The sequence below is a fragment of the Corvus kubaryi genome, unplaced genomic scaffold (genome assembly GCF_017639235.1).
Source record: "Corvus kubaryi isolate FWS band 111438036 unplaced genomic scaffold, C.kubaryi_AGA036_p1.0 split3-73, whole genome shotgun sequence".
NCBI classification, from domain to species: domain Eukaryota; kingdom Metazoa; phylum Chordata; class Aves; order Passeriformes; family Corvidae; genus Corvus; species Corvus kubaryi.
In genome coordinates this window covers 34420530-34445571 of record NW_024582091.1, presented here as the reverse complement: position 1 = coordinate 34445571, position 25042 = coordinate 34420530, and the positions used below count along the sequence as shown (strand labels likewise).

At 38.3% G+C, this 25042-nt stretch overlaps 1 protein-coding gene across 3 annotated transcripts in view; it reads right to left on the bottom strand.

Annotated features, from left to right (window-relative positions):
* The window catches only part of LAMA2 (laminin subunit alpha 2), a 348381-nt gene that overhangs the window by 103240 nt on the left and 220099 nt on the right, over positions 1 to 25042 (bottom strand). For all 3 annotated transcript variants that reach the window (XM_042017501.1, XM_042017503.1, XM_042017502.1), the window contains exons 20-28: positions 24097 to 24203; positions 19249 to 19429; positions 15771 to 15907; positions 13080 to 13313; positions 9360 to 9503; positions 6796 to 6975; positions 5901 to 6089; positions 5567 to 5805; positions 797 to 914 (exon numbers count right to left, since the gene is read on the bottom strand). In XM_042017501.1, the coding sequence (XP_041873435.1) occupies positions 797 to 914; positions 5567 to 5805; positions 5901 to 6089; positions 6796 to 6975; positions 9360 to 9503; positions 13080 to 13313; positions 15771 to 15907; positions 19249 to 19429; positions 24097 to 24203 (1529 nt within the window). The remainder of the gene's footprint in view (positions 1 to 796; positions 915 to 5566; positions 5806 to 5900; positions 6090 to 6795; positions 6976 to 9359; positions 9504 to 13079; positions 13314 to 15770; positions 15908 to 19248; positions 19430 to 24096; positions 24204 to 25042) is intronic.

Sequence of the window (25042 nt, the reverse complement as noted above, 5' to 3'; positions counted from 1 at the left end):
TGCAAGTTTTGGGGAAACCCTTACAAGATCCCACTTAGGATGTTTGAGGCGTTTGCAGATTACTCAAGGTGGTGTTCACTGCTACCTCCACCTAACAATTGCAAGCAGTGAATTTAGAATTGCTAGTGCTGATTAAAAATGAAAGCATGGTGTTCCCCACACAGAAAGATTGGCAGTCTCATCATCAAGGGCACGGACAGTCAGAAATATCAACTCCTATTCTGCAGTCAATATATCATATCTTAAACACTTTCTCTGGTATCTATAATGAAATCCATTTTACAAAAGTATATACAAGTCAGCTGATTCTCTAGAACACCTGGGCACTTCTGAAATATGCAATCTTCAGTATGAAATTGTAAGTAAAAAAATTAATAGAGTGCATGTATAAGGAGCACCCAGCTCACTTAGTTGACCAACACTTTTCTCCCGGTGTTCAGTGAGTTAGAATTTTACAACAGTATTATACCCTCATCTGTTCAAAAAGGCTTGATCTGTTAGCATCAGTCACACAATTCAGCCTGAGAGATGCTGTCCCAGTAAAGCCCACTTTCCTGTATTCTAAGTATTTGAGTCATTGCCATGGTTTCAGTGGCATATTTGCCTACAGCAATAAAAAAAAGAGGGCTGAAATTCCCTGTGAGAGAAATACCTGTGAGACAAAAATAAGTAATTAAATTAAAGGAGAGTTGTTGCCAGTGAAATGAATTCACACTCAATTACTTTTCACACCTTGCCAATGAATGGACCAGAGAAGGTACAAAGACTTTTCCTGGGAGTTAGGTTAGTACCATACCTCACAGGACAGACCAGAATAACCCAATGGGCAGTCACATTTCTCTATCAAATAAGCCTGAGGAGCCATCCCAGACACAGGGCCACCTTCAGCAACTTCCAATGAGATCTCAGAAATCCTGAAAAAAAGGAGCAAACACCTCTAATGAGATTAGTCAAGCACTAACTCAAACCCAGTTACTTCACAGTCAGCTGCCATGGGAGGAAACAGTCTCATTTGGCTGCTTGTAGGATTCTTGACCTACAGGAGACAAACACCGGTTTCTGCATCTCCCAAGAAATTACAAAGTTAACACCACCTCTGGTCTCATTTTCTAGATCTAGGCAACGGTATAACTAACTAAATCTCCAGCTTGAGTCTTATCTCTTTCTTTAACTTCTTTTGAGCCAAACTAACAAAACAACATACAAAAATCCATATCTGATTCTTCATTTGGAGGGGACTCATTAAGAAATTGAAGTCACATACTAACTAAATGCAGTTCCAGTTCATGTATCTCAGGGGTATAGCAGTAAAATTGTTCTCTTAATGAGCTTTTAATGAGGCAACTATTTAAAAAATAAAATAAAATCTATCCTCAGAAACTAAAGCAACCTAGCAGACTCTAGAACAGGCTTCAAAAACATTGGACATTTGCCTTTTGGGCAGAAATTTTAAGATCAGTAGCTAGGTATCATTTATCTTTTTTTTTTTTCTTTAGGATTATTTAGACATATGAACAAACAATTTAAAGCAAACATGAAATCCTACTACAGAAGCAACTGCTAATAACAGTAAGGGATATATTTCTAACATTTTAACTTTCCAAACATTTGTTTAATTGTAACAATAATAATAATGATGATGATGATAATAAAAATAATAAGTTCTCTGCCTCCCAACCACTCCTTGTCTTTCCAGCATGAATTCTGACGGCTAAAAAGGGTTGAGTATATCATGGACAAAGACAACAAATATAAAATCTAATGAAATAAGTTTAATCCTAATGTATCACAATGCTGTACTTTAAGCTTACTTCTTTAATTTGGAGATTTGTTAGTTTGCTTAAATGAATGCTATGATCTGGAACACCTACTGCCTCAGAGAAACAAAAAGTGCAGAATAGTGTAAATTTTAGTTTCAAATATAATGCTAACCTAAGATAAAATGTCAAAGATTGTCTGACTAACTGGCTGAATAAATGTCAATAATGCGGGAAGAGTCTGTTCATTAAGTGTCTGAGCACAGTGCTAATGGAGAGGAGCTCACAGAGCTGCTCACCTCTTCCTCATCCTCACAGCCTGTTCATCTACTCCCAGACCTTGATTCCTGAGGGGCTGATGCTGTTCTGCTCACTGGCATATAGGCACCAATGTCAGGATGAATGGAGGAAAAGCAAATGCCCACCACTGAACTAGGTGAGAGTTTTGTGACTGAGCTTACATGACCAGACCCACGTTTCTTGATAACCTTGTGTCAATATAAAAATCCCCAAAGCAATCTAGTAACTTAAACCCTGTGCTCTCTTATTACCTGAAGAAAGGGGTTCAGTTGAGCAGGGAAATCGAACAAAAAAAAACCCAAGCAAACAAAGCCAGGTCAAAACAGAAGACTGAAACTAAAGAGGGCAAAACCATTCAGATCTGATATGTCAACGTAAGGTTACATTAAAATCTCTGTACTTTTAATGGGAAAAGAAAATGAAATCTGCCTCTCCATCATCCTCAACATTGAGGGCACAGTTGAAAAACTGTGTACTGTCATAAAGCTGTATTTAGATAAAAATACACTCTAGGGACACAAAGCTACCTATTGTTTGCGTGAAAACATTACTTAAGGAAGGTCAGGCTTGGTTGAGTTTTGGAAAATGTCTATTAGGCAGCAGTCAAACAACTGCTACCTGATCACTATTGGGAATATTGAAATAATTTGCGGTGAAATTGAAAGCATACTTCAATTCAAGGAATTTATTATCACAGCTCTCTTGCAAAACAAAATCTAATAAAAGCAGTGTTTCCATTTAGAGTGTCGAATGTGAAAATGAGGGCAACAAAATGAACAATAAAGGAGAAAAATGTTTGGGTTTGGATTCCGAGCAGAAACCTCTAAATCACAAATAATGCTGCAGCTTTGAAGCAGAAACAACATTAGCATTGCTAGTAAACTGTTTAGCTAATAGAGTGATAACACTAGAATGAAGTTATTTTTATGGTCCCAACTGCTGCTGCTACTTTGACTTTATTTTAAAGTGTTTTTCCTGTAGTTTGTCACTTAACCTGCAGCTTTTAAACTTTGCAATTGAAATTAAAGAACTATTAAAACCTAAATAAAAAGTAAAAATACTTCATATATATCTTTTCCTCCTCCCATCCACAGATTCTTTTGCTTTATATATATTTTCCTACTATGCACAGTCAGATGAAAAGAGAAGCTTTACTAGTTTAGAACAGAGCCCCTATTTGGAAAGTACAACACACTCTATTTAAACAAATGTTTTATTGTAAGTCACTTAATTCAAACATATCTTTAAATTTGAGTACAAATATTGTTCTTTAGAGGGTCTCAGTTTATTTTTAATAAAAGCCTTCTCATGCAAGCTAATATTCCACTAACCTTTAAAAACATTTTTGGGGATTTATTTTGTAGTCTTACGCAAAACTTCCACTGAAATCATTCAAGGTGCTAACTTGAAAAAAAAAATAATGTATTCCTGCTATATTCTACTTAAAGTCTCAGATGCCATATGATAAATGTTAAGTTTGTAACCAGACAGATCATAAAAATCCATTGTAACATAACCGCCTCCAAAATCAAATACAGAATTATACGCAAGGTTATGACTTCAGATGGAGAGTTACCAGAAAGACAAGATGAACTGTTTGCTAAGCTCTGCTGTCATAAAATGTCACATTCTGAAATGCCATACTGTAAAAAATATGTTCTGGTTCTTTAAGTGATACCTTGCAAACCTGCCTTGGAACTGAAAAGGCCTCCCCTGTTCTGCTCTCCTCATTACTGGGCAGCCTTGATAAAACGGTGGTGCATTACAGTGCAGGTCTAGCGGAGTCACAGTAGACACACACACCCCACAACAGAATCAGCTTTGCTGCCCTAACTTTCCTCTTGATGTTCAAGCTAAGATAGTATTTGGTTTTTGCTTCCACAGCTGAACTAAGGACTGTACTGCTTAGAGGGGAGGGAGGAACATACATGAAACATGAATATGCTTCTCAAATTTTCCACATTGCTTTGGAGTTACCTTCATAACTCTTTTCCAGGGTATCCTAAATGGACTACGCCAAAAATAAATGAAACCAATGTTAAACACTTACGGCATCTGTTACTAATATTTAGCATCTAGCCAGTGCAAGCTGCATGAACACCCTTCTGTAACTTACATCCTTTAAAGAGAGACAAGAGCAGCAACAATGACAATGTTTTCTTTCACACAGTGCTGTGAGGTTGCATGGTATCTGCCCCTACTATTCACCTTCAAACTCCAAAGGCAAGGCTCTTAAGGACATATTTGTACCTTAAAAATCTAGAAATAATTTTACCCTACCACTTTTATGACAGAATCATAAAAAAGGACCTCTGGAGACCTTTGGAGTTTATCTCTGATTATTCCCATGTCCATGCCAATAGATTTTGATTGCAAATAATATTGTGAATTAATTATTAAAAACTTTATGCAATAGTCTATGTAATCTTTCCTAGAACTTCTTTACCCCCAGCCGTTTATCTTTCATGTTTAATGTGAATACTTCCTGCTGAAGTTTGAGTTCATTTTTGTTTTTGACTTATCCACCACAGCAACAGAGAACTTATTCTTTCCTTTTTCTCTGTGACAAAATTTTAAGCATCTTAAGGCAATTCCTAGTTTCTAAACATATCTAGTTCTTTATATTTTCTCTCACACATCATATTTTCTAACCTGTGATGATGTTCACTGATATCCTCTGAGCACTTTAATAATTTTTTTCTTGAATGCCATTAACCAGAACTTGATGCTTAGGCTTTACTAGTGTTGGGTGGAAATAAAAGAGGTTGCTTTTTTCACTTTGCAGGCCATATCTATTCATATATGCAGATAGAGAACTAGAATTTCTCAACAAGAATATTGTTCCTGAACCATGTTCACCTGGCAATATGTTGTAAACAACAGACTCCTCTTTGAAGAATAGGTAACTAAGTACTTGTTCCTTGTTTGTTCAATTGATTGCTATTTTCAGTGTAAAACCTTACAGCTGACTTAAAAGTCAGATTGCAGCAGATTTGCAGATGTCATACTGCTGCATGATGTCCCCTTCAAATTTAGTGTTATCTTTATTTCCTTGCATAACTGATTCATTAATAGATTTAATAGAAAATGTTGAATCTGACCCTAATATATTTAACTTCCCACTTGCAGGAGAAAATTCCTTCATATGCTAACATTTATATTTAATAAATATAAATGTTTTCATAAAGCATCATGTTTTCATAAAGTAGACCTCTATTCAAAAATTACATTAGGTTTGTTTCAGAATGTGTGTGCCTACATGTGTTTTCTGTTCTAGGAGCCTGAAAACAGAGATCCTGTTTGCCTAGTGTGATTTAAATCTTCTAGCGCATAAAACTTCCCTCTCCTGTGTCTTCTGCAATGCTAAACACTAATTCCTTCTGCTCTTTCTTCTCAGCAATGGCTTATAGCTGGTGTCATGCATACAAATTCTGCTGGGAATAGGTGGGAGATCTACGAGGTTATCTGTGATTACTGCACTATTTCAGGTCACTGCATGAAAGAGTTACCTGCTCTGCCTCATGATATTGCCATGAGTCGCCTTGATAAGAATGTAATGAACATCATACAACACATTCATGAAGTCCTCCCGGGATACGGTTCTAGTTGGTCTTGAGTCATCTCCATAATGCTTCCAGGTGAAATCTGCCTGAGATGTCGTCCTGTTGGGACCTGGGTTACCATGATAGTATTCCCAGGACACAGTGCTTCTGCCTCTTTGGTCATCGCCATAATATTCCCATTCATGCTGAAAGACAGAAACACGAAGGACAGATTAGTAATAATGTTCGAAAGAACCGCATGCTTAAGTTTTGGGCTAAAAAAAGCAGATGGAAATGTTACCTCTGTCATCTCTATCTCATGCCTTGTCAGCTGCCCAATCAGAGGGGCAGCCATGTGCCGGACAATAATTCTCGTATTTGTGGGAGGCCCGCCTCTTATGATGACTTGTGGGTAGTAAGTGGTAAAACCTGTCTCTTCTCGTGCTTCAAAGTAGATGGCATATTTCAGTTTCCCTCCGTAAGCCGTCAGCTAACAAAGCACAAAAAGAAATTTCATTTTCAATTAGCTAAAAATAAATTCCTGGGAAGCAGCTAGGTGTGCTCTGCACCTATGTGCAGCCTGATGAATGTAGGTGTGGTAGAAAATAGCACTATGTACTTGAGGAACTATCTGGGGACAAGGGCTATGTTCAAAAATACTCATCAACAATTTGTGATTATATTACACTAAAACCAATATGTTCTCTGTTTCCTTATATGCTCCTTGGTGTTCCCCCAAACCAAGAAATATCAAAAGTGCAAAATAAATCATCACAGAGGCGCATATCAACATCCAAAAGGAGGGTTATTTCAATCATTTTCTCCCATGTAAGGTACAAGTGTCAGGTATTTTCTGTTTAAAAAGGAGAGAAACAAAAAAATTGCAAGAGTGTTATATTAAATTTGTGCAGCTTAATTTTTCAAATAACATTTTAATGAGAAGTTTATCCTGCGGAGAAATATAACATAGATATTTACAGATATTAACACACAAAATATTGTTCATGTTACTTTCTGAACTTCCATAATAACAGAGCAAATAATTTTTAATAATGGAATAGCATTTATTTTCTTTTGAAGTACCTTCCACTGTGTGAAGACATGCTTATTGGGAGGGAAAAAAGACACTGTAAAATAGTAATATAAGATTAAAAGAAAAAAATCCATGTCAGTAATCAGTGGAGTTTTAGGTTTACCTTTCGTCCCTCAAACTGCTCTGGAAGTCTCCAGTAAACAGGTTCTGACCGAAGATCCTGCATCACCTGTTCTATATTTGCTACTATTTCAGGAGGCTGGAATGCAATCCCTGAAAGAGTGCTACGCTGAAGCTTTTCATCCACCAGTGGCAGAATCATTTGCTCTGGCTTCAAGGTCACCTATGCATATTCAAAAAAATTGAGAAGAAAATTAACTTTATTTTTCCTCATGAAGTGTTAGTCTTTAAATTCTAGCTCTTTAAAAAATTACTTCTAGGTAATTTCATTTCACATCACGAGCAATTTGTCACAAAGCAGTCTTGCTACTCCTTCAGGTATGAACAGTGCTAATAATGACTTTCCCCTTGAGCCTTTTGCACCTTGTGCTCATGTTAACAAAGAATGTAGTAGCACTGGTTAAAATACTTTAATCAGCAAATGATTCCATGAATTTTATCAAAGTGATTTTCATAGTGCTATTTTAGTCGCAGGCCTCTTTTGTTCAGATTGTGAGAAATGTTACCTTACAAAGAGGCAGAGTTCTCATCACCAGTTATTATACATCATGGGAGCTGTGAAACACAGTGCCCCATCCCTTGATACGTCTATGCAATATTCAAGCTAAATGTCCTCCAGGCAATTTGCAGAGAGCGTGGCCTCAGTGAGGCTTTCTGTAACTCTAAATCCAGCTTTACTGAAAATATATGAGGATGCCACTTACATGCTTGTAATTTTCTTAGACTGGTTGACAAAGTCTCATTAGCATTATACTGAAATCATTATTTTGATCAAAAACTGTAGTAAGAGTCCGAGTAATTCTGTGCCAATGGAAATATCACAGGGAATGTGTGAACAGATGCAAAGGGCTGGTATCAATATTGCTTTCTCCCAAAGAGTGAGGAAGACAAAGAAAACAAATGCAAGTAACAGTCATCCCATGAACAAACTGGTCATGAGATAGGAGTCAGGTAATGAGGAATCAACCAAGCCCTGTACTGTACTTTCAGTATCCTGGTATTTCCGTTTACAGCAGCATCTACGGACTGATCAGACATGGAAGCACTCTTAACATCGCCAGCCCTAAGTGAGATTTACTGAGTTTGTATCATAACTGTACTTTACTGTTTAATACTTTACATACCAAGAAAAGGGTCAACACATTTGAATTTCAGATCATTCATCAGCAATGCCTTGTTGTCATATAAGACAGGATTTGCTTGTTTAAACAAGTCTAATGTCATTTGAAGCACCTGAGAGTATCCAAAATAGCCACTAGCAGCTGGCAGAACACAGTCTCACTCAGTTTACAGTTCTGTATCAATTCTGGAATCGATCAGAGTACCAAGTACTAGATGGGACATGGACATACACTTCTTTAGATATGAGCATAAACACAAAAGGAAATTAATTAACAGAAACAAAATAATCAGGAGGTTTAAATTGTTTCTGCTTTGTGCAGCCACAAAGGTCAAAGCACAATTATCCTGAACTGTTGCTGTTAGGGAACTTGATTAAATTTTATAACTTGTCAGCCTTCTACAGCCTTTCATCTCCAGTCTAGCAGCATATGATGGGCAAAACTGAAATAATGAGAAAAACTGGGTCAGATCATAATAAATCACTTCATCCACTGGGAAGGGAAAGAGGTAGTACGGGATTGAACAATGAAGGGGAGAATAAGTGCTATCCATATTATATTAAGCAAGAGAGATTAACTTGATTTCAGCCTAAAGTATCCTTATCTAACTGATGCTTGTACATGACTAGTCTGGGGCTTTGGCTGATTTGCATTAGGCAGACATTCCCTCTATGGTTGGCATTCTTTCAAGCAGAGAGATGACTGACCATATATAGGGACAGAACTAATCATTTTCCATTAGAAATCTCTCCTCCAGAATGCAACTGAGGAGCATGGCAGCAGTCTCAATGCGTGTTTTGTGCTTGCTCTACAGATAAATGGAGACATCCAGTCTACCTTATTTATAAGTCCAGCATAGGTCTCGAGGCTCTCTTCCACAAACAGACAGATGGAGAGCTCTTTGTTTGCTCTGATGGATTGCACCTTTCTGTGCTTGAATTTAAATATAGCTTTGATAAGCTCTTTTTTAAAAATAAAAGAAAACCCCACCAAAACAGAAAAATCAACAAAGAAAATAAACAGATTAACTGAACTATGGGAAATTTATGCTGGACAACAAGCATCTGTGACCCTTGACTACACCTGGGTAAACCATATGTCATGTACCAGGGATTATGTTGCAATGCATTGGACCGCATAATTTCCCCACATGACTAGCTTGCCCTTTCTTGAGGTTTAATAGCTTTACTTTGGCTGGATGTCAGCTATCCTACCACTCATTTTCTTATCTACTTATTTCCTTTTAATGTCTTGACCCTGATTGTCTAATGGAACATATCGCTCTCACCACTCCTCAAAGCATAAAGAGGAAAGTGATTGCTTAAATGTTTGGCCGCTTTCTAGCCACCTCTCAGTGCCTGGCTAAAAGATCAGCCAGCAGGAAACAACATTATCGCATTACATGGCTCAGCAGTTTCCTACTCACCCACATGCGCATCAGCCCCCTTGCCTCGCTGCACTGGGTTGTCAGGCCAAAGCAGTAGCAACTGCTGCAGCCAAGTGGGTTTCTGGCAGAGAGACCAAATGTACCAGACTTGCACCTGTCACAGTGGACACCTTCCACATTAACCTGGAAGAGAGAGAATATTTTTAAAAGGCAAAAAAAAAAAAAAATCAAGTTTTATTTCAAGATAGCAATAGAAAAAGAAAATCATACTGTAATGATAATAACAGGGTGCAGAGAGAAATAATAAGTGTTAGGAAATATTCAAGGAACTCTCCAGCTTCTTATCACGTGTGTATGCAAACATATGTAATTAATGTAATTAAGGCATTTGCATTTGTATCCACTGAGTACCTCTGAGCAATAGATGCTGACTTCATGCTGAAAGTTGTAAGCACAGAAAAATTAAATGGCACTTTGGGCATGACATGCTCAATAACTGATTGATAAGAAAAATAAGTTGTTCTGAAATTGCCCATGTTAATCAAGCCTTCTTTTTAATAGGAATTAGCATTGACATGTTCAGATACTTAAGGTACAGCACTAAATGCTCTTGCCGAGAAATGTATTTTAATGGAAATTCTGTAGAGAAAAGCTTTCCCCTCTTCATGATTGTTTTCCACATCATTGAACAGTATTAACAAGGCTGAAATGTTTCACTGTTGTAATGTCAATGCTTTTATTTTCATTTTTCAATTAGTCCAAATAAAAAGCTATTCCAGATAGGGCAGATACACAATAATTTATGCAGAGCCTTTTAAAGCCATTTTCATACTGAAACCAAGGTATTAAAAAGAAAAAAAATCACCAATATGAAAGCACTGCTTGGTTTTTTCTCCCCACACACCTTTTTTGTTCTCTTGAGACAAGTCTGAGGAAGTCAATCTAAAAAAAATTAAACTTTCCAAAGCTTGTACATGAAATCAACATTATCCCTGAGGACTTACCAGTTTTAACCCTCATTTCCACATGTAACTCTATCAACAATTGTGCCTACACTGTATTTAGCTTAGATTTTGCTGCTTTTTGTCAGGGCTGACAATGAGGCTCCTGAGCCTTTGAAAGCTCATTTCTGCAGCTGTAATACCACGTTTAAATGGGAATAATTACCATTTTATGAAAATCTAGTTTCTTTAATGTATAACTCTTCCAAAAAAGTTACACAAAAGATTAACCAACCCTAGATTTAAATTTAACCTTAGATTAAAATTCTGGGGGAAAAAAATGCTTACTTAATTCAGTATTATTTGTCCATTTTCTCTCATAAACAGTGATTTTTACTTGCTTTGAATTTTGTTTCATGTCAATTGCACTTCCTCATCATTAATCATCAGCTAAATATATACTGTCCATTTGTGCTCAGAGAAACATAGAAGCAACTGTATTATTAGCCTTAAAACAATCAACAAAGAAACACTTTTATTTTAAAATGCCATCAATCTCAACTCTTTCTACTTCATGCTTACAAGAGCTACAAGAAAGGCGACAACCCAGAGAAGTTGTGGAGTCTCCTTTTCTGGAGATAGCAGTCCGGACAAAATCCTGATTCATGTGCTTGAGGGGACCCTGCTTGAGCAGTGAGGTGGGAGTGGATGACCTCCAGTGGTCCTTCCAACCCGACCCATTCTGTGACTCTGTGACATGCTGGACCTAATCCAGAAATTGAGCACCAAGATGGTTAGAGGGGCTGCTGCTTATCATGTATCAAGAGAGGCTGAAAAAATTGAGATACTTCAATTTCTGCGTTTCAGAGGCTGACACAGGGCAAACAGCACTGAGTTTTATTCAGACAGTCCATGTGTTCAACTCACTTCAGTTTTCTTATGGTGTCATCCTCAAATGAACCAGTATTCGTGAAATGGAACATGATGTTTTCTGTTCAAATATACCAGAAAAATGGGAGGGTGGTCAAGCAGTTTGCACAAAGAGGTTGTGAAATCTCTCTCCATCCTTGGAAGTACTGCCTCAGGAATGTCTGTCACACAAGGCACTGGACTCCACAACCTCCATAATTCACTTCTAACCTAATTTGTTCTACAGTTCTGAGTCTTGAAACTCAGAATTAAGTGACTGATGCCCATTTAACAAAATAATTACCAGGCAATTCAATAATTTAAATTCATCCTTCCATTTTACTAGCTCTTTGTGTCAATACAGACCTAAAGAAGAAGAATGAGTCTAAATCACAGAGAGAACCTCTAGAGGTCACTTCTAAAAACCCCCTCCTAGAAGCAAGACTATTATGAATACTAGATCAGGTTACCCATGCCGCTTTCTAGCCAGTTCTTGAAAATCCCCTAGAATGGAGATTTCACATGTTCTGGATAAAGTGTACCAGTGCTGCATAACTCTGACTTTTTTTTTCTGATGTCCAACCCAAAATTCCAAAGCTTCCACTTGCAGCTGTTGTCCCTTGTTACATCTTCTGACTGCTATTAGAAAGGACGATTCCATCAATTATTCTTTGAAGTGGCTATATAAGTTGTAATTATATTTCCTCTTATTAGCCTCTTTTTTCGGACTAAGAGAAAGTCCAGCCCTCTCAGTACATCCCCACAGATCATCTGCTGTGAGACTCTTCTCCAGATCCTCTCCAATTTCTCAACAACACTTTCAAATCAGGTTCTAAAACTGGACACCATTTTCGAGTGCAGTCTTACCAGCACCAACTATAGTAAGAGGAGAGCACTGAGTAGATAAGGCCTTTCCCCTGCTCGCCACGCTCTTTGTGATGTCCTACCTTGCAGCTGCATTGGCCACTGTGCTCACTGCATCCAGCTCAGTGGGCAGTTTGCCTTATCTACCACAAGAGTATACGGCTGGTTAATCTTGTGCTTTCCAGCAGGATTGCCAATCAGGATTTTTCCTCCCAAAATGTACTGATTCTTCAGGCCATGACACTCCAATTAATGACCTTTCTATTTTCTCAGTCATCAGGCTTTTCAAGAACCCTCTAGACTGTAATTCTACTGTTCAGCATGTCGACCTTGACCTCCTCCAAGTCAACAGTATTTTCAAATGTGCTGATCATGAATTCTGTCATCTGTGTCGCTGATGAAGGTATTGGCTCTGGGATACTCTGCTTGCTGACTACCAACTGCATATCAAACCACTGATTACTGCCCTGTAAGCCCAACAATCCAGCCAACTCTCAAACAGCCTAAGTATGCTGTACTTCCAAGCACAATTCCAAATAAGAATGCTGCGGATGATGATGCCAAAAGTCTTTGCTTTAGTGATCCTGAACTGGATGCAGTCTACTCAGAACAGATACTACTGCAGTGAATTCTAGTCATGAAATTATGACTATTGACTCCCTCTAAGTCAATGTGCTTTGAATTAGCACTGTGGCATACTGTGATTACTGATGAGTTGGCTTTTATTGTGCCCAGTATCTGAACAAGAATTGTATTGTGGGGATGAACTGGCAACAGTTCTGTAAGAACAGAAAGGAATAAAAAGTGGGAAAAAAAGCCTAAGAGGATGCTATCCTGGCAAGTGTCAGTATGTGAAAAAGCAACTGAGAAGCACTTGAGTCTTTCTTCATGTTGGACTCCTCCCACATCAGTTCACAAATGCACTATGAAAACCAAGCAGATTGTTCTGCATATATTGTTTGAACAAGTAAGTGCAAGTGTCAATGAAATCTGAAATAAACTTCTCAGCAGTTTTAAGATCAGTTTACAACCTTCATTGTCCTACCTTGCAGCTGCATTGGCCAGAATGATCAATGCATGAGCACTTCCCCTCTGTATCACAGCTCTGTGGATCCGTCCCAGTCAGGAAGCACTGACAAGCAACACAGTGTGGATAATTCCAGTAGCCAAACCTGCACTCAGTGCATTTTTCCCCAGAGAATTCAGGGCGGCAGAAGCAACAGCCTGTATTTAAGTCACACTGAGAACTTAGGGCTCCAATGAGGCTGCACTCACAGGGCTGAAAAGGAGAGAAACAAGGAGACAATTGCAACTGTGCTTCTGAAAAAAAAAAACCAAACCAAAACCCAACCAAAAAGCAATTCACCTCTTTCAAGTATCTGTAAATAAAATACAGCAGTGAATTTACACAGTCTAAAAATAACATATCTAAATTATAAGGCCAGCAATTTATTTTTATTCAACAAGGGTCAAGCATTAGCACTAAATACATTTACAACACTGGTGGGATTTTTTTCAATGGATATTACTTACCACTGATAAATCAGACATTGAAAAGAAATAAACCCAAATGGGTCAAGGACCTTGGAATACTTTGTGGACAAAAGTAACTCAGAAACTACAAGCACTCTCTAAAAAGCATTTTGTATGTAAATTCTCATGTACAGAACACTTTCCTAAAATTTGAATTGCTCAGGAGCAATTAGTTCAGTGGTTCCAGAGGAATCTAGTTCAATGTCTATTACTCATCTATCAGACAGGTAACTATACTCTTTGTACAAACAAGACTCCTAGACGACAGTAATTTACACAGTAAGGGCTAGAGATTTAGTCGTGATATATTTGGAAGAAAACTTGCTCACAGAGCAAGACTTGCACAGGCAAGTAAGGATAGAAATAGGTGATTTGCCAGGGTGTCTAGATATTCAACACAGAAGTAAGTAGCAGGGAAAACTGCAGACTTCCAAAGAACAGAAGAATCCCTCAGTGCTATTACTGTGGCAGCACTGCACAGTTAATACAGGACACTGGCTGTAATCACTGGTGTGACCAGAATATCATATGGAGAAGCTCAGCTTACAGAAGCAAACTCAGTGCCAGCAGCACAAGTTACCACAGTAACTGACATGGATAGACTTGCTAGAATTACAGACACAAAGCTGAAAAAGAGAGGAAGAAAACGTGGATTCAGTTTCTAAGCAAAACTGTTTATTACATGACTACTTAGAGGACCTTTCCTCCGATCTGAAAACACCATTTATAAAGAAAGTGAATATATACAGGAAATATACAGATGCAATCTTTACTGAATGCCAGAGAAACAATTTAACCATTCATTAAATATTAGTCTGCAAGACGACTTCCTAACCTAAAAAATAAAACCTTCTGACAGAAAGAACTTTATACTACAAGATACATTTGAACACAAAGCTTAGACAGAAAATTGTTCACCATTCTCTGAAATAGCTTGGTGTGCAATATCAAAACCTAAATTACAATCAGATTCTCTGTTTGGTTTATGCAGTTTTCTGCAATGCTCTCTCTCCCAGACTTAAAACAGCCTCGGAAATCTTCTACAAAGACTGCAAGCAGGAGATTCACATCTCACTTTGCAGAAATTAGCTGCAACATACTGAAAGAGATGTGGGCTGATAGATCATCATTAATTTAGATGGTGCCATGGAACTGTCATACTAATGTGCTCACATAAAAGACAATCAGAGAATATACTCCAGAGCTCAAACAGAGGTCTTCAACCTCATTAGGCTGGTTTCAGAAGCCCAGAGTCTATATCACAGCAGCACCGCAGAGGTTTCACAGGAGTTTTTCATACATACAAAAAAGAAATCATTCTTGTCAATTTCTTTGCAGCCTGAGCTACCTGACTAACAGTCTTTAAAGAACAAGTATTAATGGTGTTTGACTATATTCCAAAAAGATACAGTTTTCTGAAGTAATTGTAGCAGTACTATAAATCCCTTATCATCAATGAGCACAGCAGGGAGGAAGAAGGCATTTGAACTTTGCACAATGTCCACTGTCACCAGTTTTCGACCTCAACCAAATACTGTGCCCCTCAACTCCAGGGCATTAACAACAGCTTTCATGGCCTCCTTGACATTGTATCATTGTTTTCCTATTTCTTCTCCCTTCTCTTCAGATATTTTAACTCTGTGTCAAATATTGGAATATGAAGGATTTGAAGGCTAATGATAAAGTTTATTTCCTCTTTGAACATGGGAATAAAGTACAATTTACAACTAAGGTGGATGTTTCTTTTCTTTTCTCCTTGTTGTCTTTTATGCACAAATTGAAGCCTTCCTCAAGCAAACTTTGAGTACAAATTCCCAGTGGTGTCAGTATTAAGGCCAAAGTAAATTTGTCTCCCAAAGGCACTGCTGATTACCTGTAAATATACATCTACATACATCGTTCTACACTGTGGTAATCTCCTCATTCGCATTAAACACAGCTGTAATAAAATAAAATAAAATACGGCCCAAGCAGGACACTGACTGTGTCACAGCAGAATCAACAGGGTGTTTTGTGTTACAGACTGCATACCTGAGACAGAGGATCTGTAGTGCAGTAACAGATTGCCAACATTTACACCAGTCTCACACCAAAACTTGCAATATAGAGACAAAACATGACTTATAAACCAAAAACTGTGCTCCAGCTATAAACTTACTGTGAAAGAGGTAATGCACATAGAGAAAATAAAAAATTCACTCACCTTGCAGCCACTGACAATGTTATGGCCCCAGTGATTTGGTGCACATTTGTCACACATCTCTCCAACAGTATTGGGAGGGCAGATACAGCGGCCACTGACGGGATCGCAGTTATTGCCAAAACGTGAACACTCACAAGCTTCATGGGAGACAGAAAAAAATAAAGCAGAGCAAAAGTTATCTCTTTATATGACATCTGGAGAGCAGATCCTAATGGGGTTAGGATCATTCCTTTGCTGTACAGTGAACTCTCAGTTATCTGTCGACATGATGGGGCAGGAAAGGTAGGGTAAACCCTGAGAAACTAAAACCAGTAGCAGTGGAACACAGGTTAACTGTGGTTGAAGGAGCTACAATGAGAACAGAATGGGAAACATAAAGGCACCAACTGAAGAAGTGCAGAGACTTCTGAGATGGTGCACTCTTGTGACATAACTGCAGGAGTGCTGCTATACAATTTCTGGGCCCATGCTGTCTCCTCTAAGAAGCCACCTGAGTGCCTCTGAGCCATCTATGCAGGGAATTCACAGTCTATTTAACCCCTTATACCAATCTGAGAAATACCTTCTGAAACTTCTGCTGCTCTAAAGAGACTTTTCTTAAAGGGCAAAAGAGGTGTTTAAGTTTCTTTTTCCCTTTCTATTCCTTCTTCTTCAGCTTTCCTCTGCCTTGGGAAGACATCAACAAACTGGTATTTCCTCTCCATGGGAAACTGGTATTCTTTGCAGATTATACTAATTAAAAATACTTCAGGTTTGGAAGTGCTTCCATAAGCGGTCTTTGCTCTTAAAGGATTACTAAGTAAACAACTAATTGGTGGCAAATACAGATTCAAGGTATGTAAGTGATAAGCAGTTATGGGGCTCATGACACCCAGGTGACTGAAACAGCAGAACTGGTGTGTGGTTGTTTTCACACCCACCATGCACATAACCCATGAGGTCAGAAAAAAAGCATCGTCAACAAACTGTGACTCTCTGCGTGATAACCTGTTCCTCGGGCTGTTTAAAGGGCAACATAACTTTGTTACTGAAGGCTTCATTTATGTTCTTTGCCTTTACATTGCCTTTGCCTTTTCAATTCAGATTGAAACTAGAAAACAAACATGTGCAAAGATAGAACTCCTATCTATAGCCCAAATAAGAAGTGACCTTTATTTTTCCCCACCAATGCCTTCAAGATAAGGTAACTGATGTAAAGAAGACAGCAAGTTTTGCCTCCATCATGCCAGGCACACAATGTGTTGTATGCTACTTAAAATATTTTCGTACACTGTAGCTTGAAGAAGTTTCAGAATAAATCTCACTGGGAGACTGAGGCTTTCAGATGTGACAGCTCTTCTATGGGCTTCCAGGCCTTACACAAAATTGGCTTAAAATGCATGGAGGGGAAGGAGATACTGAAGTATTTTTTCCCATTTTTACTTTTATAATTATTTTTCAAAATAAGAGAGAAAACCACAGTTGTTGCAAGCAATAGTGAAATAGAAATCTCTTTTGTATCTTTGCTGCTAGAATGTCAACACTGACAATGCTTTCAGGGTTTTCTTTGGCTTTATGGATTTATATTGCACAAGAAAAAATCAAATTATATTCTTTTTGGATAAATGCTAGATAAAAGAGGTCCAATATTTTATTTGATACTTAACTGTCACAATGGAATTAATTTTTCTGTACTTTTCTTTCCAGCATGATTTGATATACTTCTATTAAATTTCTGATTTTCTTTGTGATTCATAATTTAATTCTTATTTTTTGTCATTTGAAGGAATACATAAGAAGCCTACTAAAAATAAGTGTGGAAAAACCAGCACATTGAAAACAGAATTTCTCTCCATCTGTTCTATTAATTTTGAAACTTCTAAAAATCTGAATTTTCTGAACATCTATAGCTGCAGCTGTTGCTTTAAACATTTGATGACCACAGGCTGATACATTTCTATTTAAAATGTTACCTGGATCTACAGTACTCTACCATTATATCATTGTTTCTTAAACTCTGCCACTTCAAAGTTTGCCAAGAGAGCAGTTAACATTTTAATGTGCAATTTCATTAACAGCCCTCTCATTTTCCTTCCCCAACTGTAGTTATCAACATTTTTTCATGTTTCACAATAGTGACATGTTTTTAACCTGTGGAATGTTAGAATAAGACGCTAATCATAAATGATAGAATTTTTTGCCGTTCATTTAATTGCTAAAGGCTTTAGGACTGCAGCTATCATTTGCACTTTATTTCAAGCTCTCTCATCAGTGAGCCTAGGAACCAACCTCTCCCTTTTCCAAGGAGCCAATGTATCTGAATTTTTCAAGCCAGTAAGTGATTTTGAACCTTTCATTCCCACGGGAGACAATACCATAATCTATAATCCATCCTGTTTCAAGTTTATCCACACTACAGGTAAAATTGAATTTAGCTGCACAAATGTGAGTCTCGAGGCCTTGATGCTCCTTCCATTAAAAAAAAAAGGGAGTAAGAAAAGGAAGAGAGCTAAGCTTGCTGCTTCTGCTGCCATTCTGGATAGGAAAGGAGGAAGAACAAATTACCAGACACTGTGATTTCTGCTTCTGAAAAGAATATGCTTTATACCTGAAGAATAATAGCATCATTCTAGCACCCAGCAGTCAGTCACACTAGACAACTATCTATGTGTCCTGTGATCACACCTAAATGAGTCTGTGAGACTTGAAAAACAGAGTTCTGTCAGGAAAGATGGATATTTCCCTGTGAAGAACGTTATTGATTGAGATCTTTTTGATATAGCAGTCTGTACTACTTCAAGGATAGGAAGCATTCATTTCAGCCTTTGACCTAATTTCCAAAAGGACAAAAACAAATGTAAAGAGGTGGCTGGATATATTTATGTGTAATGTTAGAGTTTCAGCAACTAGAAAAGGAGACTTTTCACATGTTTACACAAGGGACATAGCAGAGAGTTTTACTTAAAGATCTTGTTTTACACAAAAAGTACAAGTAAGCAACTAAATATTACTGTACAGAAAAGGACTGTGGTAATGAAAGAGGATCAGCCATATAAGGACAATGACAAGGTTTGGGATAAAACTAGAAGCAAAGGAGGTTTGTGTTTTTGTCGTCGTTTTCCTTTCACACCCCTTCAAGTTGATGTGATTTGGCAAGAATTTTAATCAGAGTTCTATGGTACCCTTAACTAAATTAGAGAAACTTCATAGAATTCTTTTGGCAGACACTACTTGGAGTAAATTACATTCCTGTTCCTTCTAAATGTAGTAGATTAGCCATAAACTGCCCATAAAATAGCAGAAATTGCTTGGGTCTTTCATTTTTGCCAATCACCATCCTCACCAGGTGAATGATGTACAATGCTGTCTATGAACACCCTAACTGCCAGGAAAATTTGTTAGGCAATCCAGAATTAGCCAAACCAGAATCTTAGGAATAAATAAGTAAACAAACAAACAAATCAATCAATCTGTGCTTGGGTGCAAAACATTTACATACGAGTACAGCCTCCTTCTTCAAAGTTGTAAAACCCATGTGCACAGCGGTCGCACTTCTTTCCTGTCACTCCAGGCTGGCAATAGCACTGTCCATCTCCATCACAGTCGAAGGACTTGGAACCAAAAGAGTTGCAGTTGCAGGGAACACAGCCTCGGGAAGACTGTAAGCCAAATGTTCCAGGCTGCCACAGAGCGAGGAAGAGCAGTTAGTACATGGAACGATTACCAGGAGAAAAGAGGGAACGCTGAGAGTGTAGGGAGATCAGGGTTGCTCTTTCCTCTTCATCACTGAAATACTGCTTTTAACAGATTAAATTGTAGTGGTAAAACCCTGGAGCAAGGGCACTAAATGCCCTACACTGCTGAGAAAGAATAAAGATTTCAGAATGTTACCTGACGCTATAATGTATGTCTGCAATGTAACACACTTCTTATGAGGCTGTGTTTCCCTAACTACAATTCTCACTTAGAATGGAATGTATGCCAGCACCATATACATATCCTGTCTCTGGCTGTAAGGTTATGTCAGGAAGAGCTTGCTGCTAAGAGAGTGAATTCAAATTCTTAGCTATGAATGGAGATCAGTTCAACTGGAAAGCCTCTGAACAACTAGATTTTATCTCCTCTGAGCAAAGGCAATATCTGTATACAGTAACTCAAGGGCAATTTTTTAGAATGATATATAGGAATAACTTTAGGAGAACATAGAGATAATGTATTTGTGTACAATACAAACAAATAATGGGGATTTTTTAAAGATAAAAACTCTGGATGAGGCCTCTGTTTCTCTTCTGTTTTCTTCCTTTTCTTTCTTTTTTGCAGTGATCAGTAGAAAGTTTCTACAGAACCAGAGTAAATGTTATCAACTATAGACTATAGTAATAAATTTCCTCCTTAACTTCACTAGTGGAGTGCAAAAAACAAAGAACTCATTTGTATACTGTGATATGGAGTTCTGCACAAAGCTTTCAACCAAAAGACTTTGTGGGTTTCACTGCACCAACCATCAGAGGCTCCTTGGAACAAACCATACTTGATATTCAAAATATGAACTGAATCTTGAACTAGAGTGCTTTAAAACGGGAGTACTTCTCTACCTTTTTTTTCAGGCATGATGATTTTCAGAGAATACTGAAATCCAAATTATATTAATAACTTCACTTGAAATTGATATTAAAACATTAATAATAAAATATATCAGAGAGATTGCTAGAAAAGCAGAATGTTAAAAATGAGTTATTAAAAAGATCACTGCTAATGAATATACATGGAACAATGTGGAAAATATTTAATTTATAATGTGCTACTTTGTGATCCAGGCATGAGGTGTTAGATTTTCATCTACTGTAAATCAGTAGATCTTCAAATCAATGGACCTATGCTGGCTTTGACCATGGCAGTGATTGTCCCTCTGTACTAAGCACTAGTGCTGTGTCCAGTTCTGGGCCACTTACAACAAGAAAAACCATTGAGGGGCTGGAGCGTGTCCAGAGAAGGGCAGAGGAGCTGGGGAAAGGCCTGGAGCACAAGTCTTATGAGGAGTGCCTGAGGGAGCTGGGGGTGTTTAACCTGGAGAAGAAGAGGCTCAGGGGGAACTTTCTCTCCCTACAACTGCCTGAAAGGAGGCTGCAGCCAGGTGAGGGTCAGCCTCTGCTCCCAGGGAACCAGCAACAGGACAAGAGGACACAGCCTCAAGCAGTGCCAGGGGATGCTCAGGTTGGACAAAGGGAACAATTTATTCACTGAAAGGGTGGTCAGCCATTGGAACAGGCTGCCCAGGGCAGTGGTGGAGTTGTTCAAGAAATGACAGGACATGGCACTTGGTGCCATGGTCTAGTTGACAAAGTGGTTGATCAGACAAAGGTTGGACTCAAAAAACTTGGAGGTCTTTCCCAAATGTAATGATTCAATGACTACTTGTTTATATGGATTTGTTCCACAGTGGAACCCCTAACCTCTTGTATTGGTGAATTCCCTGAAACTTCAGAAGCTTTCCATGGAAAACTCCTGAAATCTGATCTCTGAAGTTAATACAGAAGTTCCACGCTCACACAGAGAATCTGCTGAAAGGTGTCAGAATACAGGAGCACATCTGTGGTCAGAATTTGCCCTGAAAATCATATGAACCTAAGAAAATGCTTGACTATACATGTAATAAAGAATTAGACTGATTTTCATTTCCAAATTCTATATTGAAATGTTTTGCAAATTTCATGCACCTGCCTAACAAAACATGGTGTATCAGAGAGAAAAAGATAGTCAAACTCATTTCATTAAATTCAAGCATCCATAAACAACTTGACTATATCTGAGGATTTCTTTTACATAGGAAGAAACACACAGAAATGTGAATATGCACAATCTCAGGACAGACATTCAGAGTAATGCAGTGAAGTAACCAATGCACAGCATGCATGTCAGTTCTTAATATAAAGTTTGCTAGGATCTAATAAATTCTGTTTATAAGGGTGACAGTCAGAAAAAGTCTGATACTAGCACTCCACATTGTGTTAAGTTGGAAAAGACCACCACCATGCTGGGTTGAATTCTGTGAGGAGGGCTGCACACAAAGACATTTTGATCAGTCATGCAAACCCCAAGATGAACCTCCAAGTTAAAGTTCTCAACAAAGTTTGTTTACACACAGAAATTCTAAGAATCACATTTACTGAACAAGAGATAAGATCCTAGATTACAGTTAGGAAATACAGCGAATTTTCTGAGTATGTCATTATATTGTGTCTCCATCAGTGTCCTGTGTGGGCAACACAGTAACCTAATACATTCTTAATGGGAAAAAACAAATTTCTCCAAGGAAATCCATATGAAAAAATACAGCATGGGTCCCAGAGTCTAGTTGAGGATGAAAAACACTGCCAGGTGTTTTTCAAACAGGGTGTGGTAAGTGTGGAGGTTTTGAGTTGCAGGGAGAACAAACAACATTCCTAAAATACTGCTCTGTCAGAAATAGTTGTATCATAATTACTTAATTTTAGTAAATAAGTTGCTTTGTTGGTCTGTGATAAGGAATTAACAGTTGCCATTTTGGGCATTACATTCACATAACTGGCACTGCACTGAGTTAAAAATGGCTCAGATAACTGGCCATACTCACTAATGAGAACTTTTAACACCAGTTATGTTCAGTATTTTAAAATTAGATCTTAACTCTTTGCCTCTAAGGCTGATCCTTCTTGCAAACTCCTTAAGCTATTGATTTTTGAATTGTTAGAAAAGGAAGTCTTATGCTGCAAAGTCCAAGAAAATCCCACCGATTCCATTGATTTATGTACATCTTCCATGCATTTTGTGCATTCTGCTGTTGATGGTGCTGTTTTGGGACTTATTCTGGTATGTGACTTCTTGCTGGTACCACCACTTGCATGATGAAGCCCTTAGGACTGGGGAAGCATCCTAAAATGGTGCTTGTCTTCCGAGCCTGTCTGTTTCTTGAGAATTTCTTATACTGTAACATGAGTGTTAAAAATTAAAAAAACCAAGCAATCTGTGTGAGCTCCAAACACAAGCGAACAGGAGACTTCAGCCCATGCAAAGCAGAGTTTCTCATTACCAGAACTGCAGGCCGGTAAGCACCTCGTGGGCACCCACTGGCACTGCTGGTGCCCCACCTCCGGGGGGGTACTCGAATCTGCTGACTGCTTCCTGCATTTTCTTGCAATTTAGGCACCTGTCTGCTGATTTCACAGCGTCTGCCCATGAATCCTGATTTGCAGATACATCTTCCCAACGTGTCACACTGCAGTGACACGGATCCTAAAGCACTGCAGCCACAGGGTATACAAAACACCTTTTCTGGGGCCCAGAAGTAGTTGGGCTTTAAGAATGAAAAGTAAACACTGTTAGAAAGTGAAGATAAGGAAACTACACCACATAAAAGAGTACAGGAATAAAGACAGGAGTAAACACTGAAGTAAACAAAGATTAATTCCAATTAACCACCAGTACTGTATTAATGAGCTTGAGATATTTGCTGGGTACCTTATGCAATCTGCAAATTCCACTGATACCAGCAGTTTTTCTTTGAACAGACTCTTTAAATACCGTTGAAAATGGAGTGTGAGCAAACCACTTAAGAAATGACATAATTTTAAAGGGTGAAAATGATCCTTTTGATTTCTGCAGAATTATTTATGTGCTTTAAATTATACACAAGTGGAGGTGTTCTGAGGACACAGGCCTAACTCATGAGTCCTTATGTTGAACTAGAGAAATGTGCAGCCAGCTACAGCATATTCCTTAGCTGCCTGAAGACAACTCTGTGAAAGTTTATGAAACAATATTTCTCTGCAGTGATTTATGAGACAGGAAAACAATGTCAAGGCAAAAAACACTTTCACCAAAAAATAATACATTGTTTGGACAACACAAGAAGAAACCCTAAGAAAAAAAACATAAAAGCAGAACATTCCAGCAGAGCTAAACTAGCACCCTGCTTTTTAAAAAAAAATAAACATCAGATGCTATCAGAGATTTTGCAGCTTTCTTCATAGAAGGATTAGCTCCCAAAGCTGCAATATTTTTAACTAATTTAAGTCAAGCATTCAAAATATAAAGTGTATACTATGTTGTATACTATGTATACAAATGTACTTAAAGTGAGACTTAAAATGCATTCATTTCATGTAAATGCAATGTCTTGTGTTCTGTTCTAGAAAACCATTAGAAAACACTTAAAAAGCAACCATTTTACCTTTCTCTACATAAGAACAATCTATATATGTTAAGTGAGAAACAAACATCAGAAAAAAGCTTATCCAGAACCAAATGGTATTTAGTTACAACAAACAGGGAGGAAAGCTGAAAGGAAACCCCATTTCTGGTCACTCACTTTGCAGATGTCACAGCGGCGCCCGATGACGTTGGCTTTACACTCGCACTGGCCCGTCCGAGAGTCACAGATCTCCGAGAAGGAGCCATTCATGTGACAGTGACAGGCTGCAGAGGAAGAAGGAGGAGATGTTAATGTGTCTCCTGAAGCTAAATCTAATAGCCAAATGTTTACAGTGCAGCTTTTGCCACCCTGAGAAACACCTGGCCTGGGTAAAGCAGGAGGTGTTGCTCCCATACATGGACACATTAACCTGCCCATATTAATGTGGAATTTTTCTCCAAATTATTGCAGTCAGAAATTTTGCCTCAAGTTCATTAACAGCTTGTTTTAGATGCTCCTCTCAGATCCAAGCAGGGTGTTGAGGGCAGATTACTAAATACATGTCCAGAGACTTGGAGTGGGCAGGGTAGTGATGAGAGAAAAATACAAAAATGGTACAGACCCTTACCCAGGGTGTGTACAGGATGTAGCTACAGCCAGTGAGAGTGTTACTGCTCTGATGACTTTATGTGGCTACCTAAAACCAGAGGCTGAACAAAAATAAGAAAATAAAAGTAGGTATTTATTTTAAGGGCCTTCAAAGGTATACCCTGGGCAGTCCAAAGACTACACCCAAGACAGATGCTGGGTCATGGGTTCTTCACACTTTTGTAAGTTTGATCCATTTGCATATCAGGGTTAATTCTCCAATTATAACTTCAGTTAATGATGTAATTACCCCAAGTTTGCCCCTCCTCTCAAAGGCTTTTAGTTTACACATTTTGGGGCCTGGTGTCCTTGAAAAACAAACCTAGAGGGGGTTTGGTATGTCTAACCAGCATGAGAGAACAGCAGCTAACAGGCTACAAGAAGCTTCAGAGTTACACACTAGGCAGTCCAGGATTTGAAAAATACAAAAGTTAAAACCTAAGGCATCATTTCCCCCCTTCAGAGGCTTGACAAG